The 20,129-nt window shown below is 43.7% G+C and overlaps 1 protein-coding gene across 7 annotated transcripts in view; it reads right to left on the bottom strand.

The window, feature by feature from the left end:
• The window catches only part of LOC145349012 (glutamate receptor 4), a 262,985-nt gene that overhangs the window by 94,467 nt on the left and 148,389 nt on the right, over positions 1-20,129 (bottom strand). For all 7 annotated transcript variants that reach the window (XM_080197219.1, XM_080197220.1, XM_080197225.1 and 4 more), the window contains exon 8: positions 11,425-11,529. In XM_080197219.1, the coding sequence (XP_080053345.1) occupies positions 11,425-11,529 (105 nt within the window). The remainder of the gene's footprint in view (positions 1-11,424; positions 11,530-20,129) is intronic.

The raw sequence follows: 20,129 nt of genomic DNA, 5'->3' as shown, positions 1-20,129 counted from the left end.
GCTCTTGATTAATTGTTCTTTGGGTGCTTACAGCTGACCTGAATTTTCAACACTCACAATATAGTGTCCTCTGCCTGTCATATTCTGAACTCATCCTTCCTTTCTGGACTTTGACCATTATGTAATTGCAACCTAGCTCCCAGCAGAGGCTCGCACTGATGGGACTTCTCAATGGTTTTGAACAGAAACGAAAAGGATGACAAACACCTTTGAATGGAAGGCTGTAAATGCTTTTGTAAGCCAGTCTTGCCTTGATACCTGCCACCTTCAAGTTCTCAGGCCTGAGGGAAAGGCAGGTGAATGACATAACACTAACCTCTTTTGTGAACCCTACTTTGAGTCCCTTCCAATGAACCTGCATGGAAAGGAAATGGAGACCCAAAGCATCACCTCCGCCCTCATTAATAAGTCAGTCTCAAGGGTCTCCTCCCTTTTTCATTTCACTTTCCGTGCAAACAAAGCAAGGAGTATAGCAGCACAGCAACAGAAAGTGCTGGATAGACTCATCAGGTCTGGCAACATCTGTGGAAAGAATCAGAGTTAACAGCCAGAATTATTTGGACATTCACACCCCGTCACCATTGCGAGCAAGGATGAAGAATTTGGCGCTCAGCCAAGTATCTGTTCCCCACAGAGGGACCAAAAAATCCCGCTGGCGTGAACAGTCAGAAAATTCTGCCCAACATTTCAAGTCTAAATGACTCTCCTACAGCAGCATCATGGTTATGTTGCTGGGTTATTAATCTCGCCAAAGAATCAGGAAAACAGGAATTCAAATGTCACCACAGCAGGCTGGGAATTTAAACTTGGTTATTTAATAAATGTGGGCCTGGATTTTGCAGATTGTGGAGTCTTGCTTCTCGTCATCCAAAGAGCTCCCCGCAGACTCCGAATGTCCCGCAGACATTTCACACTCGAATGAATGCTAAGTATCTGCAGGGACTTCTGCTCCTCAGCTGGGAGGGAATCCTGCCATGGAGATCTGCTGGCAGCTCTCCAGTCTCTGCGGTGACATTCCGCAACGGACAGAAGAGAAAATGCAGGAGGAGGCCTGAAGTCCGGAAACCCGAAGACGAAGCAAGTTCATGGGATCCCAGGGCAGGGAAGGTAGGGAAGGTCTGGGGAGCACGAAGGAGGAATCTGTGGTCTTATGGGAGAGACCAAATCCAGGGGAGGGATGTCTGGAGGCCACAAGACCTTAATAAGCTTCAGAAAGAGGCCTCTGATGTAGTCACATTCTGCCCTTTTCCCGCCTGAGATATAACTGAATTGTTTTTTGGCCTTTCCCGGCAGAGGTTCATTCTTCCCACCAACCTAAAAAATTGAAGCTGAGCGAAAAATAGCCCTTAAGTCTCTGTTGATGAAGTATTTAAGGGTTTCAATTGGGCAAAGGGCAGGTTTCCCAGTTATGGCCTTGCCCAGCTCAGCATAAAATCATTCTGTGCTCAGGGCAGGCAGGCAGGCACCTGGAGGGAATCCTGTCCCCACTCTCCCCCTACCTTAAAACATGCCAGTGGGAGAGCAAAGATCTTGGTCCTGGAATAAAAAGGCTAGTAACCAGTAACACTGATTAAGAAACTAGCAGATTGTTGTAAAGTAAAAAAAACGATTCACAAATATCTTTTGGGAAAGGAGGTTGTAATCATGAGCTACTTTCCCAGGGTGGAAGAGTCAATTACTAGGGGGCATAGGTTTAAGGTGTGAGGGACAAGTTTTAAAAGAGATGTATGAGGCAGATTTTTTACACAGAGAGTGGTGGGTCCCTGGAATTCGCTGCCGGGGCAGGTAGTGGAACTGGATACGGTAGTGGCTTTTAGGGGGCATCTTGACAAGTACATGAATGAAATGCGAATAGAGGGTAGTGGTCCCCGGAAGCATAGGGGGTTTTAGTTAAGTCAGGCAGCATGGTCGATGCAAGCTTGGAGGGCTGAAGGACCTGTTCCTGTGTTGTAATTTTCTTTGTTCTTTGCTCTTTGCACTCTGCCCTATTTGTTGCTGCAGACTCACAGTTCTCTGATTAGCTCTGAACTGCCTAACAAGTTGTATAAAGTACTAGAAATGTGTGGCCCAGCTAAATTACTCTTGCTGAGAGCTGGCACATTCATAATGCGGTAAATGGCCACCTTCTGTGCCATTACCAGTCCATGGCAGATCACATGGCATTAACCTAGACACTGGCCATTACAAAAGTACAACCAGCCTACTCAAACTTGCATAGTCTTCCCTACAATTATGTGATCTGTCCCACAGGCTAATCAAGCAATAGCCTGACATAGTCATGCTTCCAGAAGTGTTTGGAATAGCCAGGAGTGTTGGAATAGCCGAGTCTAGAGGCAAAAATATATAAATGAGGGTTTAATCAGCAGATGAACTGGGAATGGGTGACGTTTGGCAATGTTAAGCTGTTGGAGATAGGTAGTCCTGGTGATTGTGTGAATATGGGCAGAGCTTTTCCAAACAAATTTAACAGCGTGAGAATAGGAGTCCTCCACGCCAGTCTTTTTGGTGAACTCAGCATTCCAACATTCCTGGCTGACTGCAGACATTCTATCCTCCCATAAACCTTAGGTTATCCAAAATTCTGCCATCTATTTCTTAACTCACACCAAATACCATTCAGCTGTCACCCTTGTGTTTGCTGACTTACACGAACTCCCAATCAAGCAATGTCTTGATTCTAATGCTATCTTCCTGTAGCGGGGGGGTGGGGTGGTGCAGAGCCTACACCTGCTGGTGAAGCCAGCTTCAGAGCACCTGGGTGCCATTCTGCAGAGTTCCCTGATCTGCCAGTGAGACAGGATACCTCTTTCCATCGGCTGCATTGTCAGCCTGCACATGGGTCTCCGGTATGAGGGTCCTTCTAATGAGTGCCCTGGTGGAACCCCGACATGCACCACCGCCATCCTTCCAGTCATGACACCGTCTGTGACCCACCCCTGCATGACAGCCCCTGCATAATCACCCCACATAGGCCCACCACCCATAGCCTCCCAGCATAACCCTCCGTCAGAGTGCATAACCCCCAACAAGAGTGCGTAGCCCTCCGTCAGAATGCATAGCCCCCCATCACGGGGGGCTATGTCAGGCCCCACCCCACTCAGGCCCCACTTCCTTGGCACTGCTCCTGGCACACTTACAATGTCCAACTGGTCACTGCCAGGCTGCCAGTTGGGCGCTGTCAGATAGGCAATGCATAGCCATGACCCCAACAACTCGGGGGCTTCAATTGCCTCTGATCTCCCCGGTGTGTTCACGGTGCCCGGTCTGCTCTACTGCAGAGCAGTAGTAATTCATATCAATGTGACATCTCGCTGGCAAGGTGGGAAACATCCAGGAGCGGGGAAGCAGCTATGCCAGACTCAAAACCTATTTGAAAATCCAGGCAATCTTATGGTAATGAGCTTCACACACTTTCTAAGCAGTGTTGAACTGCATGAATATAAATTTGTGGGGAACATAAAAACTGACTGCAAAAGCTTCAACAAGTTTGTGAAGAGAAAAGGATTGGTGAAGAAAATGAAGGCCCCTGGCAGTCAAAATCAGGGGAACTTATAATGGCTGACCAAATAAATATTTATTTTTGTTTTGTCTTCACAAAGGAGGACACAAAAAATATACTCTGAATGTTGGGGAACACAGTGTTTATTAAGAGGGAGGAACTGAAGGAAATAAGTATTAGTAGAGAATTGGTGCTGGAAAAATTGATGGGACTGAATGCCGGTAAATCCCCTGAGCCTGATAATCTACATCCCAGAGTACTTAAGGAAGTGGCCCTAGAAATAGTGGATGCATTGGTGGTCATCTTCCAAGGTTCTATTGACTCTGGAACAGTTCCTATGGATTAAAGGGTAGCTAATATAACTCCACTATTTTAAAAGGCAGATAAAGGAAAAACAGGGAATTATAGAACAGTAAGCCTGACATTGGTAGTGGGGAAAATGTGAGAAATTTAATAGCAGAACAGTTGGAAAACAGTGGCAGGATTGAACAGAGTCCGCATGGATTTATGAAAGGAAATTCATGCTTGATGAATCTACTGGAATTCTTCGAGGATGAAAAGAGTACAGTTTATGAGGGGGGCCCAGTGGATGTGATTTATTTGGACTTTCAGAAGGCTTTTGACAAAATCTCACATAAGAGATTAGCATGTCAAATTAAAGCACAAGGGATTAGGGGTAGTGCATTGAGATGGATAGAAAACAGGTTGGCAGACAGGAAACAAAGAGGTAGGAATAAATGTGTATTTTTCCAAATGGCAGGCAGTGACTAGTGAGGTACCACAGGGATCAGTGCAAGGACTCAGCCAGTCACAGCGTATATTAATGATTTAGATAAGGGAGATCACACCTGGAATATTGTGTGCAGTTCTGGAATCCTTATCTGAGGAAGCATGTTCTTGCTATGGAGGGAGTACAACAAAGGTTTATAAGACTGATTCATGGGATGGTGGGACTGATGTACGAGGATAGATTGAGCTGGTTGGGATTATATTCGCTGGAGTTTAGAAGGGTGAGGGGGGATCTCCTAGGGTCTATAAAATTCTAACAGGACTAAACAGGGTAAACAGGAAGGATGTTCCTGAAAGCAGGGGTGTCCAGAACCAGAGCTCACAGTCTGAGGATATGGCATAAACCATTTTGGATGGAGATGAGGAGAAATTTCATCTCAGAGAGTGGTGAGCCTGTGGAATTCTCTACCACAGAAAGCAGCTGAGGCCAAAACATTGTTTGTTTTCAATAAGGAGATAGATATAGCACTTGGGGCTAAAGAGATTAAAGGATGTGGAAGGACAGCAGGAGCGAGTTACTGAGTTGGATGATCAGCTATGATCATAACGAATGATGGAGCAGGCTCGAAGGGCTGAATGGCCTACTCCTACTCCTATTTTCTATATTCTGTGCCATTTGAAACTCCTCAGATAGCTGTTTATGTCCAGATGCTGGAACACCTGCAAAAAAGTCAGGCTTGAATTGATAAGTGACATAAAACGTTTCACCATATGAGTGTTAAGCAATGCGCATTTCCACTCAGAGAGAGAGAATCTAACCACCTCCTCTTGACACTGAACTGCAGTAACATTGCCAAGTCCCCACATCAAATACATCATGGATCAGTAATGATCAGAAACACATTAATGCAGTCATTACAAGAGCAGATCAGATGCTGAGAATTCTGCAATGGGTGACTCACATCCTGACTCCCAGAGCCTTTCCATTATCAACCATAAGCATATCAGGGCTGTGATGAAATGCTCTCCAATTGTCCAGACGAATGTGGCTCCAACACACAAGAAGTTTAATACCACCCAGGGGAAAGCAGCCTGCTGGATCTGCACCCCACCCATCAACTTAAACATTCACTCTCTCCACCACTGATGGCTGCAGGGTGTACCATCTACAAGATGCACTGTAGCAACTCACCCGGGGTCCCTTGACAGGACCTTGCAAATCTGTGGCTCAAGCACCTAGAAGAACAAGGACAGAACACACATGGGAACACTACCACATGCAACTCCCTGTCTGAGGCACACACCAGCTTTGATTTGGAAATAAAGCTCATTGCCTTCATTGCCACTGGATCAAAAACCTGGAATTTCCTCCATAGTAGCACTGTACCACAGGGACTGTAGCACTTGAAGAATGTGACTCACCACAAATTATGGACAGACAATAAGCATTTGATTTATCAGCAATGCCTACGTTCTAGAAATAAGAAAAATTCCTGACGTGCCAGACAGTGGGATCGGCTCCCTTCTACTCCCTGATAATTGCTGCACAGTGGCTGTCTCAGGTTGCCTTGTTGTGCTTTAGATTGAATGATAATGACAACAACATTTTTTCTTCAGGATGTTTTTACCAGTCGTCTGTTCAATAGTGCCAGACAGTTGTCTTGTTCAAAGACAGCGAGTGTACATTAACCACGTATACATGGGGACGGCACCAGAGGCAAAACTCTGTTGTAGGACAAATAATGTCATCATCTGATTGTCAGAATAGAAAAACGTTTATAATTGGTGCAAGCAGCAGCTCCCAGTCATAAAACTGCATCAAGAACACTCTGAGATAAACTGACAAACCCTCCCCCTGACTCAGAATAAACTCTATAGATATGCTGATATGAATCTTGTTAAAGTCAGAAGTTCAATGCAGGATTTTTAAAAGGATGCAACAAGGAATAATAGGTAATTTAGACACTTAACTGGACACATTTAAGTTGCCTGGCAAAGTCCCCTGGTTTTGTTCCATGGCACTGCTCCTCGGCACAGATTGGCACTGCTAGGTTGGGGCTTGGCAAAAGCTTATGGCGTTTGCTGCAAATAAACCTGTTGTGAGACTTCTTTCTGTCTTTAACCCAGTCCAATGCCGGCATCTCTGCATTTGGGTGGGGGCAGGGGACGCCGACACTGACTGTTGGTGGAGGGGGAAGGGTCTGGGGGTGCCAGCACTGACTCTTTGGGAGGGAGGGGGCAGTTAAAGAGATGTTGGCTGTGATCAGGGAGGCTGTTGGAGGGCGAGGTGCAGGCTCTGACTCCGATCAGGGTTGGAGGTGTTAGGGAGCCCCTGAGACCTCTGTGGTCGCTAAGGAGAGGTTTATTCATGTTCTGATCGGGATGCCCTTTAAACATGGCACCCTGATCTCGGTGCAGCTGGGTTTTCTGTGTGTTTAACCCCTACCCCACTGCATGACTGTGTGAAAGCGTCCAGCTGTTTTTTTTTGACAGAGTGTGATAAGATCTGGAGAGAAACACACCAATTTTCTCTTTGGAACCAACATGCTGTCAAACCTTGATGAGGTCATAACCCCCACCCCCTCCGTGTTTCCATGGATACCAGGAGGCCCATAAAGACCATCCTCAGCAGGAAGGTGGTCAGGGAGGTCAATTTTCAGCATCTGGATTCAAGGACCGGGTAACATAACCACAAGAAGTTTAATGACCTTTCATGGGTGGTCAAGGTGAGTGAATGCATCTTTTCCTCGCCACACTACCAGTCTCTCACACTGCTCCATGCATTACACCCCCTCCACTCACCCCAGCGCTCAGGACCCATGCACTACATCCGGATACTCCACTGAACTCTCACACACTTATCATGCCTTCCAACCTCACATCCAACTGTCACTGTCTTTATGCATCTCCTGTTCATAGAATCCCAATAGTGAAGAAGGAGGTCATTGGTCCATTGAGTTTATGCCGACTCTCCAACAGGGCATCTTACCCAGGCCCTATTTCCATTACCCCAGATTTTTATCCTACTAATTCCCTGAACCTACACATCTTGGGACAATAAGGGGCAATTTAGCGTGGCCAATCAAACTAACCTGAACATCTTTGAAGTGTTGGAGGAAACCGGAGCACCTGGAGGAAACCCTCGCAAGAATGGGGAGAAAGTGCAAACTCCACATGGACAGTGACCCAAGGCTGGAATTGAACCAGGGTCCTTGATGTTGTGAGACAGCAGTGCCAAACACTGTGCAACCAAGCCGTTATCCAGTTATGGCAGGCATTTCACTCAAACACAGTGCAACACTCTCACTGACACTCTTCCCTCTCTCTTGCAGGTCAAAGTAGCACATTATAGTAGAATGCAGAGCACAGTAGAGCTGGCAAGGGATAAGGATGTCCTGTGCCCTATGGAGGAGATTGTTCTTCCCATCATGGAGTCAGCTGCAGCAGAGTCTGTAGCAGCCAGTCTGGCCAAGAACATTGAGGATAATGTTATGTTTCTGTATAACCATTGCTCAACTCTCATATTGCTAGCTTGCATGATGAACAAACTGCGTGCGGATGATTGTGACCGTGGACCTTTTACTTTTCACTCCATCCCACCGTCCTCACACCAATGTTCACCATCTGATTTCCTGCTTTCAGATAGCCAGGAACCACCACCCAGCCGGCCACAGCAGTCCCAAGAGCAAGAGACAGAGTAACAGCACAGCACTGATGTGGAGGTCCCATCGCTTGAGTTGACACCACCTCTGATACTTACATGGCACATACTTTACAGATTATTATAGAGTTGGGATCAGTACATGGGTGACTCACTGAGCACATGAAGTCTGCGGCCAGAGGTAAAAGATGATTCATTTGACAGCTTTTAGATGCATTCTGCTACTTTGTACTCAGGTCAGGTTCTCAATGGGGCAGTATATAGTAGAATATAGTTGAATATCATTGTCAAGTAGCATGGAAGAGTCTAAACCCAAGTTGGCAAAATGGTATCATGTGTCAAATCCTCTCTCCACAGCTCCTGTCATGTTGCAAATCTAGAGGCACCGATATTGTGTCTCCATACTTATTGCAGCTTTTGTGTGGACAGGTCACCTAATCCTCTGTTATCCCCGCAATGATACAGTGACACTCCCAGCCAAATCCAGAACACAGAAACACTCCAGAGTGCTTTCAGACAGTTCGCAATTGCAGAATTTCTTCAAAATCATCATATCTGCATGTTGGGTGCCTGGCCCTTTAAGTAACTGAAGCAAGTTAAGCAGGACCCATCTCATTGCTGCATGTTTGATCTTTTGTGAGTGATATGCAAATGGTTAAATGGACACACATGATTCACATCTGGAACATGCGTGTCAGGTCAATCTGTTGACCTGCGTGATGTCAAACAAGCAACCATTTATTTGCTTCTTGGGATCACGCATTGCGTGGGCTGTGCGGTAAGTGTGACAGGCAATGCAGTGCATTTCCCCAGGAGTGTGTGTGACATCCACAGCCCCTCCTCAGTGCAGCGCTACAGTTCCAAATTTTTCATCCATTGAATTCTGAATTTCAAATCCTTCCACTTTTAGAAAATAGAGTTATAAACACAATGTATTACTGCATTCAGTTTTTAGAAACATACAAAGCTTCAAGCTTTTGAAAACTATTTCCGTAGGAGATAATGTTAATAGTTTCTAGAATCATAGATCCCTACAGTGCAGAAGGAGGCTGTTTGGTCCATTGAGTCTGCATCAACCACAATTCTACCCAAGCCCTGTCCCCATAACTCCATGCATTTACTCCAGATAGTCCCCCTGACACTAACAGGCAATTTTAGCATGGCCAATCCACCTAATCTGCACATCTTTGGACTGTGGGAGGAAAACAGAACACCTGGAGGGAACCCACACAGACACAGGGAGAATGTGCAAACTCCACACAGACAGTGACCCAAGGCTGGAACTGATCCTGGTTCCCCGGCACTGTGAGGTAGCAGTGCTAACTATCGTGCCACCATGCTGTCACTGTGCCACCACCAAATCTGCAGAACCTAGATTAATAAACTGAGGATGGGGAGAATTCATTTTTGCTGGTTTGATTTACTAAAAGGGGGAGCAAAAGGTTCAATTTCATAGAACTATATCCCTTGACCAAAGGCACTAAACTAGCTTCAGCATTATGAGGACTGCCAAACGGCCGTCAATAATCAGACATTATGAGCTTTGCATGTGCTGATGGAGAGGTCTAATGCTTATTCCTTTCTCATAGTTACAAAGCCAATGTGTAGAGTGGCCGGGCAAGCCTTCAATCCATCTCTTTGCTTGCTCCAAAAACCAATCCAAATTGAATCCAATTCATAATCCCCACAAAAGAGACATACAAGACCCAGGCTGACAAGAACAGGCATTACACCTCATGTCAAGCTTAGACTATCATGTCTAAATATTATTAAACAACCCCCATTCCAAAAATGATAACAAATAAATAAGCCCAAACTTATCCAAAAGAAAGTGATTTGTCAGAATTATTCAGATGAGACATGAATGCTAATTTCAAACAATTGTGCCGTTGGCTGCAAGCACATGATGTGAGCCTGCCAATCATTTTTGGCCTGAAAGCGTGCCTAAAGTAATTTTGCTCCCACTTCAGTGCCTCAGTAATGGTAATAATGAGTGTATGTGCAGATGTGCTTGGCTCAGTATTTTCCGGTACCTTCTGTGGGATGGTCTAACCAATGGCCCTTAACAATACTGCTGTAGGTTGCCAGTGAAAAAGTTTCTTTGCAGTTTACTCAGTATGGAACGAGGAGAAGAAAGACTGTTTCTTAGGGTTCAACAGCAATGCTTTGGCCCCCACCCATTCACCACCGCCCCAATGCCTACGTGAGAGCACAGCTTTGTCTAGAGGAATCTGTCTTGTCAGAATTATTCAGATGAGACATGAATCCTAATTTCGAACAAGATGTCTACCTCTGGTTCCAGGCGCATGATGTGCGTCTGCCAATCATTTGCGGCCTGAAAACTGCCTAAACTAATTTCACTTCCATTTCAGTGCATCACGCTGTGTCCATAACTCAATCTAAACCTAACATGCAAGAATGGCGATTTATTGGCATGTAGCTAAAGAATTAAAAATTCAAGAGGGAGCAGAGATTTTATTTTACTGTAATAAATGATGTTGAACTGATGAATTCGTCTGGATCATTACATTTCAGTCTCAGTGACTGCAACAAGAAAACTGGATGAAATCCAGGAGGTCCATGGTGGCAGTTGACTAGGCCGAGGCAGACCTTATGATAATCAACATTTTACAGTTTCGGTTATGGGGAAGAAGTGTAAATTTATGGTGCAGCATGGACATGCTGGGGCTGGCAAAAAACAATCGCACCACAATAAAGAGGAATTGTAAAATCCTGGTCTTACATGAGCAAGGCAAATGATTTCTCAGCCTGACACACACCATATCCTATATCATTTGTTCCTCTGTCCCACGATTTAAAAACTCCTGGCTCAGCCATTGATACACTTCTTCTACTGACTATCAGAAAGAAAATATGCACCCAGTTGTTATTGTGTAGATATTGTTTATAGCTAATCCAATTTAGAACATTATTGTATAAACTGAAGAGGCTTTAAGGATCACGCAGCGCACCTCATATCTTAGTAGTCCGAGTTCATACATCCATGATAGTCACTAATAAATCAAATTGGGAATTCATGAGAAACTTCTTTATCCAGTGAGTGGTTAATAAGTGGAACTTGCCACAAGAAGTAGTTGAAACAATTGATATGGGTCCATTTAAGTAGAAGTTAACTAGACAGATGGGGGAAGAAAAATAGGAAGATGTGCTCGTGGGGTTAGATGAAGACAGCTAGAAGAAAGTGCATGTGGAACATAAAAACCAGCATTGATTTGTTGAGCTGTAATATAAATCCTACATAATACCATTGTAGTGGTACAAAGCTCAATTTCTGGCACTCATCATCATCACACTCACTTGTAGACATGGATTTGTCAGAATTTCTGCAGGTTATTTTTAAATGAGAAATGAATATCTTAGATACACCAGATTCCACCCTTGACTCCAGAAGCTCCTGATCAACACTTTTAGAAGGAGAGCATTTGCCGGCCTCTTCCGCCAGTGTATTCTTTGGCATGTTGGACAGGAGGCTGACAATTAATGCTGACGTGAACTTTTGCTCAAGACATCTCACCTTTCTGTGGCCTGTATTTTTCAGCTCGAATACATCTATTGTGAAGTTTGTCCGTCGCCCGTAGTTGTCAAACTGAACGTTCCCTGTTAAGCCCTGGATCCGGACCTTCAAAATAATGCACAAGAAAATGGATTAATTATAATCTCTGCTGGAATTGAAAATTTCAGCACAGTTTGAAACGGAGGTCATTTTCTGTTCTAATTTTCTTTCTTCCTACCCTGGAGATGCTGACTATTGCTGAGGTACAGTTGTATGGGTGTGGTGGCCTTTTTGTCATTGGTTAGTTGGTATGATCTGGAATGCACTGCTGCCTGAAAAGGTGACAGAAGCAGAGTCCATAGTAACTTTTAAAACATAATTGCCTGGGAAAGCAAAATTGGCCATGGGTGAGGAACAAGGGAGTGGAATTAATTGGATAACTCTCTCAAAGAGCTAACATAGGCACAGGCACAGGGGTACTTAGATCAATTGTAACATTACAAGTGCTGTTACAACTCAAATCAGCAAAGGCCAGCAAAGTAAAAAGACGTGCTGAAAGATGTGCTGGTTAGGTGCATTGGCCATGCTAACTTCTCCCTCAGTGTACCTGAACAGGTGCTGGAGTGTGGTGACTACAGGATTTTCACTGTAACTTCATCACAGTGCTAATTTAAGCCTACTTGCAACACTAATAAATAAACTTAAAAAAAAAGATTCCATTATATGTGTGGCTTTTTTTCACCTTTCACAATATTATTTTAAAACCATGCCTATTCTGTGAAACAGAGGGGTACATTTCTGTGAAGGTTTCTTGTTGGCCATCACAAAACTGCCAATGTGAAATTCTTTTTTGAGTCAAGACAACTAACTAAATGTTATTTATGCATGTTTCCGGTATGAATAATTCACTGTTAGATGAAGGCAATTAAAAACTATTGACTACAGGGAAAGATTTCCTTTGGGACCCATTCATAGCAAAACGGCAAAATGTTACTTTGTAAACCTGCTTATGACTTTCCTCTGTGAATAACATCTCCACGTGTTGCGTTCTGAAACCATGGGTAGCTTTTCACTTTCTGATGGGAGTGTTAAATTGATGGGGTTTAGAGCAATCCTGCAGCTCTTTCAGGTGCTGGCTCTCCATAGGAGGCCGCAGAGTTGTGAAGTTGTATTCATTGCGTCGAGATGGAATTTCGCGTTGCAAAGTGTAATTTGACATTCTTCAGAATTCAAGCCATTACATGGTCGCAGATGGCCACAAGCAGTTTATTATGGCATGCTGCATTTACTAGCCTGAAATAAGCACAAGCTCCTTGCATCTGACAGAAAACTCAAAGGGCAGGATTCTCTGACCATGCGTGCCCCAAGATGGCACAGTGGGACAGTGGTTAGAATTGCTGCCTGAAAGTGCCAGGAAACTGGGCTCAATTCTGACCTTGGGTGACTGTATGTGTGGAGTTGGCATGTTCTCCCCATGTGGGTTTCCTCTGGGTACTCTAGTTTCTTCCCACAGTTCAAAGGTGTGCAGGCTGAGTGCATTGGACACGCTAAATAGTCCCTTAGTGTCCAGAATGTGTAGGTTAGATGGGTTAGCAGGGTAAATGCATGTGGATATGGTGAGGGTCGGCTTGGGTAAGACTCTGTCAGAGAAGGTGCAGCGCTGATGGGCCGATGGCCTCCTTCTGCACTGTTATTCTACAAAAGATCTGAAAATCCTGCCCGAGCTCAACGGGCCTTTAAATGGCCCATCAAATTTTCTGTCTTGTGCGCTGTGATACCCGTGGGAAAATTTCAGTTATAATCTCTTACTGATTGTAGACTGCAGTTTTTATCTAATATCCTCTCATCACACATTTTAAGAGATGTCCTTTTTAAACATCTTAATGTCCTTTCATATTTTTCTCTTTATGTTTTACAGTGACACATATTAAAAGGACAATTAGCTAACCTGTTCCCAGGTGTTTGTCAATCCTGCCTTGTAATTAATCACTTCTGGATAATCCCACCGCCTGTTTAAAGGAAATGGTAGTGCAGAAAATGCAGTGATTTTTCTTTGTTCATTACGTGCTTGCCTGTGCCAATTATAACTCGGAGAAATGATAATTTTTTTATTTGTGAATGAAATTCTTAAGTGTCAGTTGAGCTTAATTAAAGCCTATTACATCTCAGTTGGGAGGATATGAGCGCAAGCCAGATTCTTCCGAATTTGAGCACAAATCTTTTATACTTATCCTGTCCAACATTCCCCCTGCAAGTGATTCCACCAAAAACCTGGCTGGCCTGTCACCTCATTGCTGTCTGAAAGGTCTTTATTGTGCAAAATGGCTTTTTGTTTCATAACGTAACAATAAGTGCACTCCAATGTAATTTATTGAATGTGAAATGCTTAGTGATGTGATAAAGTTCTGTGTATATGCACATTTCCATTCTCAACTTAATCATCTCAAAATTTTACAGTAAAAGAAATGTTGAACAAACTGAAAAGCCCAAGTATAAATTGATATCTTCAATGCCCCGACACAGAACTTTGTACACGTGGGACACACATTTCTAATTCAGGCACATATTTGCCATGGTATCCGGCACATCTATTTTCAGTTCTTTGAACACAAGAATCTGAAACCTGAGACCTAAAGACAGTTGCAATGTACAATAAGCATTGTTGTATTTTAATCAGTACCAACTCAGAGCTCCTTCTAATGGTATTGGAAGTGCTGAAATAGTTGCTGTAAAAGAGAAAATTGTATGTAATTTACATATATTTCTCAGGTATGTCCAGGTCTTCACTTGACATAGTTTATTATGGACTCTCCGTTGATTCTGTCTCTGGCAAACTGGTTCTGGTTGCCAAGCGATGGTCTGCATGTCTTCTTCATACTATATCTTCTCATGTTTGCACAGTGTAGGAGACCAGTTCTGTCTGTGCTAAGACAATGGCAGGTGTCTCACTGGTGGTAAAATTCCTTGCTGGTACTTTTTGACCTTGATGATAAACCTAGCCCTGTTCTCATGTCATATAATTGCTGTTTCTTCGTAACAATTTATCTCATTTTGGCTTGAGCAAATCAAAAGCTGTGTGCAATTGATGTCCTATCATGAGCAATGCTGGAGAAATTGGGTTGTCGAATGGGGAGTATTCCAGTATGTCATTGGGAATTGACTCAATCGTTAAGACAATGAACCTTGCTCTCAAGTTAGCTTCAGTGAATGTTTCATTGCCTGAACAAATGGCTCTGCCAGTCTATTTGTGGCAGGATGATAAGGAGCAGATCGGGTATGTTAAATTCTATTTTCCTTTAAATAGGTTGTGAATTCTTGAGAAATGAACTGGGGCTTATTGTTGTTCACAAGTTGTTCAGGGTACTGAATCTTCTAAAAATCTCACTCAGTCTTTCTATTGTTCTCTTTGGTGACTTTAGACCATTTTGAGTGCACATTGACTACAATGAGAAACATACACCCTTTCCAGCATAATCTATATGAACTCTTTGCCATGACCATTCCCATTGGTGCAATGATGCTGTGGCAGAAGGTTCTGACTTTTGCATAAGACAAACATTTCTCTGCCTTCTCCTTGATTTCAGTTTGAGCCCTGGCCACCAAAAATAACTTCTCACCTAAACTTTTGGTCATTGCCGAGAGGTTCAAGTTCCACAAGCATAACCAAGAAGGGAAATTAATCACTCAGTTATAGCTACTTTGAAGGAATTAGCTGAATACTGTGAATTTGGGGATGTCTTGAATGACACCATTAGAGACAGACTAGTGTATGGCTTAAGAAGTGAAGCTATCCACAAGTGGTTATTAAGAAGGCTTTAGAAGTCATGGTCTCGATGGAATTGGCAGCCAAAGAAGCTCAATAGCTAAGTTTGAGCACTAGAATCTATAAAATGTTGGCTGAGACCCGGACGATACCACAGTAGTCTTTGTGTGGTTGGTTTAGAATGTTACCTTAATAATGGTGGAATGGTACTTTTATTCCCCAGAGAAGACATCCAGCTTGTATGGATAGTTCGAGTCTTCGGTGACACATGGCTTCAACTCTGAGTTTGCTCCCGTGGTCTTACCATGAAGTACCATGCCCATAACTTGACAGTAATGGATCATTTCTGCTTTACTTCTTAACTTACCCTGCATTTACTGGACTGCTATCCATTTATTCAGGTAGAAAATGTTTCCACTCAAACTGTTTATTGATGAATCATTGGGTAAAGTTAATCACAAGAGTCAATCAGTGTTTCAATGGAGATATTATAGCCTGATGATATTTTATCATATATTTATGTGCTGACAACAGTAATGCCCATATCTGCATCTGGCTCACTGTTAGAGATGGAATCCTGATAAGAGGTGCAAATATCATTCTGTGGTCAATGATCTGTTAATAAAGTAAATATCCTTCCATATAGGTATTGGTATAAACATTTGATTCTGAAAATGCTTCCCAGAGTTTCTTTCTCTATCTGACGTAGTTCATTTTGGCTTTGTTCAAGAACCTTGACGTAAAAGCCATTGGTTCCTCTTCAGCATTGGACATTATGTGAGAAACTACCCGGTAAGGTGATGCTTCATGTGTCAGTTGTAAAGGTAAATTTGGATCAAAGTGCATCAAGACTTCTGAATTTAGAAGTGCCTCTTTAGCTTGTATGAAGATATACAGCTATTTCAACTTCCAGCTTTGACCTAATGGGATAAATTTTCCCTTCCCACACGCCATGGGAATCAAAGTGAGTGGAGGTGGGAGGCGTGTGGGGGGCGGACCATGGAAAGGGTACCTTCATCACGGGTACTATTGGTATGGCCCAATCACCCGCATTGACTTCTGGCAGGATCTTCTGGTTTTAAAGTGAGCGTGGCTGGAAAATCCTGCCCAATAAATTGTGTAAAGGCTTAAAGATAGTTGATAGATTATGGACAAACTTTTCAAAATAGTTTAATAAGCCCAAAAAAGAACAAAGTAGATTGATGGTTTGAGGTGCAGGTGCCTCATTCATGGCTTTGACCTCAGAAGGCAATTTGTGCAGTCTCTTTGCATCTATGACATGACCCAGATATTCAGTAGAAGATTGGAAAAATTTACACTTATCTTTCTGCACTCAATGCATAATCGTCTACTCTCTGGAGTGTGGCATCTTGGTTGTGGAGATAGCCTTCCTCATTCTTTCCAGTCTTTTATATCTAAATAGTCCTTTGTATGTTACGATTGTCACATTCATCTGGAGATGAGGTCAATTTTTCTGAATTTTTGGCCTCGAATCAATCTAGCGAATAAATTATCAATGGGGAAGAGACTATTGTTCAGCATGCAGTTCCAGTACTTTAAAATCATCACAAATGGGTACTGATCAATCTTTCTTCATCACGGTACTATTGGTGTGCCCAATCACCACATTAGTGGGTTTGAAGACTTCTGTCTTGACTAGCTGCTCTAATACTGCCTCTACCTTAGTCCTGGTTTTGTATGGCACTGACCTAGCCTTTAAGCATCTTGCTTGACTTTCGTCCTTAATCTTCAATTTGACTGAGATCTCCTTCATGTTTCACAGCTCCCCATTAAAGACAATGGCACATTCCATTAATGTAGACATGCCTTGGAATCTGAGATGAGATTAACATTGACCCAATTTATTTGATCTTTTCCAGCCAGATTCTTCTCATTAATGCTGGATAGTTTCCTGTAACAATGTGCAGGGACAAATCTGTGGCTGTCCATTCAACTGCACATTTACATTGGTATGGCCTCTCAGTAAAACCACTTCTCCAATACAGCTTTTTAATATTATCTTCAAGGGTGTCAAGATAATGGGGGCAATTCTTCTAAAAATATTGTAATTGTCAACTTGCATAAAAACTGGAGCAGATCTTGTTGGGTTTTTCAGCAGGCGTTTCAAACTGGATCTCCCACTCTCTGAGCACTGCTGAGTGTCTCAGAGTGAATCAGCCCAAAAATCTGTGGGTAGGACCTATTCCTGCTGGAGAGGCTGGCAACATAGCACTCAGCGGGCTACTTGCGCATACGCTGATCTGTCAGTGCAGAGATTGGTACATGTGCAATGGCCTAGCACTGCTGGCCTCCCAACTACTGACCAATTCAATCGCTGACAAGTCCCTTAACTCCTGCAATGCCGGCCATGTGACCCCCCCAAGGCCCGATCACTGGTCCCTGAACATATCCGGGCCTAAGCCTGACTCCTCCCACCTCCCTGGCCAGCCTCAATCTCCCAGCTTCTCCCCAGCATCCCCAATTCTTTGATCCCCCCACAATGGGCAGCCCTGACCACCCCCCCCCCCAACAGTCCCAACCCCCTCTCTGTAGCCCTGAACCCCTCAGCAGGCTGTCCATCCTCCATGATGCCCAGCCCTGATTGCTGGCCTCCATCCCTGTCACTCAGCCCAAGGTGCAGAGTTGCAGCAGGATCCCCCACCCCTCAGATTGCCTCCCAGAGGCCCTGCCCCATCAGACCATGCCCCATTAGGGCCTATCCCCTTGGTACTGCCTTTTGCCTGGTGGGTAGTGCCAAGCTGTCCAATGGACATTGGCACTTTGCCCCTTGGACAGTGCCAGAGGGCCCAGGCACCCAGCATGGAGCCTGCAAAATGGTCTCCGCTCGAGTCTCGCATCCCGCTGCTCATAAAAGCAGCCCTGCAGGCTGGGCGAATCGCCCCCAATGTGTCCTCGTTTTTCTTGGTAGTTTCTGGTACCAACAAAGCTGCTGCTCCTGTGTCCACTTCCATTTTCACTGGTTGTTAATCGACTAAAGGAGTGACTCAGTATGGGTTTGTTGCACCAGTTATAGCCAATATGTTCAATGACAGTCCATCTTCAGGCTATTACTCTGGTCATTTTTTTGCATCTTTTTCACATCAGGTGAATACTTTCCTCTCTATTCAGGTTTCCATATCAGGCATTTGGTTCTTGCTTCTTATAGTTCTTGCCTGGAACTTGTCATTTCTGTCTCCAACAAGCACGTTTGGTGTGCCCTTTTCTGCCACAACTTCTGCACTTTTTCTCTTTGCTCCAGCAATCTGCTGCTGTGTATACAGTTTGTGCACATTGGTGGCAATTTCAAACCTGTGTCTGTGTTCAGGTCTCAGGCGACATTTTATGAACTCTAGTGCTCAAACTTAACTGTTGAGCTTTCTTGGCTGCCAATTCCACGGAGAAAGTGACTTCTAAAACCTTCTTTAGGTTTAGGTTGCTTTCTGTTAACAGTCGGCTTTTGGATAGTTTTGCTTCTGAAGACAAACACGAGTCTGTCTCTAATGGTGTTGCTCGAGCCATCCCCAAATTCACAGTATTCAGCTAATTTCCTCAGAGTGGCAATGAACTGTGTAATTGATTCACATTCTTGTTGGTTGTGCTTGTGGAACCTGAACCTCTCTGCGATGACCAAAGGTTTAGGTGAGAAATGACTCTCTCATCATAGGCTTTTAAGCCTGGCTTTTCCAGTTACGCCAGAGTTCTCAAGAGATTGAGTGCTTTTCCCCCATTGTGCTCAAGAACATTGGGACTATGATATCACCCAAATTTTATTCGCTGGGACAAAATAATCAAATCTTTCAGTATATGGGCTCCACTGCTCAGTGTTCTCATTCAGTCCCACGGTGCCAAGAATTCCTACTATTTTTTCTTTGGAAAGGGCTTGCATAAGCATGATACGCCACAAAATCTTAAAGCACTACCTCACTTCTTCTTTCAAACAAAGTATTTCTGAGTTTAGCCTGTGTTTTCTTCCGTGTTTTACAACACCCCAATTTCTAAACTTTTGTTGCAGGGGTCATGGTGGCACAGTGGTTAACACTGTTGCCTCACAGTGTCAGGCACATGGGTTCAATTCCCGGCTTGGATCACTGTCTGTGCGGAGCCTCTCCGTGTCTATGTAGGTTTCCTCCAGGTGCTCTGGTTTCCTCCCGCAGTCTGAAAGACATGCTGGTTAGGTGTATTGCCATGTTAAATTCTCCTTCAGTGTACCTGAACAGGCATTGGAGTGTGGCAACTCAGGGATTTTCATAGTAACTTCATTGCCATGTTAATGTAAGCCTAATTGTGACACTAATAAATAAACTTAAACTTACTTGCTAGTCATAATTCCCTCTGTACTGTTCCAAAGCTTTCTGGGCACAGCATGTGGCAATCTTTTTACTGATGTTGTTTCTGTGAAATCTTCACTTAAATTTTGGCTCTTTCAATGGCTACTACCATTATTTGGCACCCCCTCTGGTGCCAGCTTTGGTGTAGTGATTTTTTTTAACATCTTAAGTCTTTCTGGATATCTGCAGCGTGGAATGATGATTTTTCTCTTGTTCCACTGGGTCTCTGCAATTCTATTTCGGGAGATTGAATTGTGGATCAACCACCTTGTCACCAGTTTTCTTTGTGACGTTTTGAAAGGATTGGCTTGCAGACCACGAACAAAGAGGAGTTTTATTGGAAAGTATTTACTCTGCAGGCTGTTAGGATAGACTGCCTATTCGCCTGCTCAAACGGCTAATGATGTCATCAGGACATTACGCGATTGGTCCCTTAAAGCACCCTTGTTCCAATGAACAAACATGAAATCACAACTATACAGGTTTCCCAATTCCAGGCATTTGTTCATGTGATTGCTTGGGAAAAGAAACTGGAGCAAACTGGAGGCTGGTTTGATTTGTGATATTCACATCCTTGAAATGAGAAAGTGCATCACCTACAATTGAAACGTTTTTTGATGATTGACAAATTCACT

The sequence above is a fragment of the Carcharhinus amblyrhynchos genome, chromosome 10 (genome assembly GCF_965287045.1).
Source record: "Carcharhinus amblyrhynchos chromosome 10, sCarAmb.v2.hapA, whole genome shotgun sequence".
NCBI lineage: Eukaryota > Metazoa > Chordata > Chondrichthyes > Carcharhiniformes > Carcharhinidae > Carcharhinus > Carcharhinus amblyrhynchos.
This window is presented reverse-complemented; position numbering and strand designations above follow the sequence as displayed.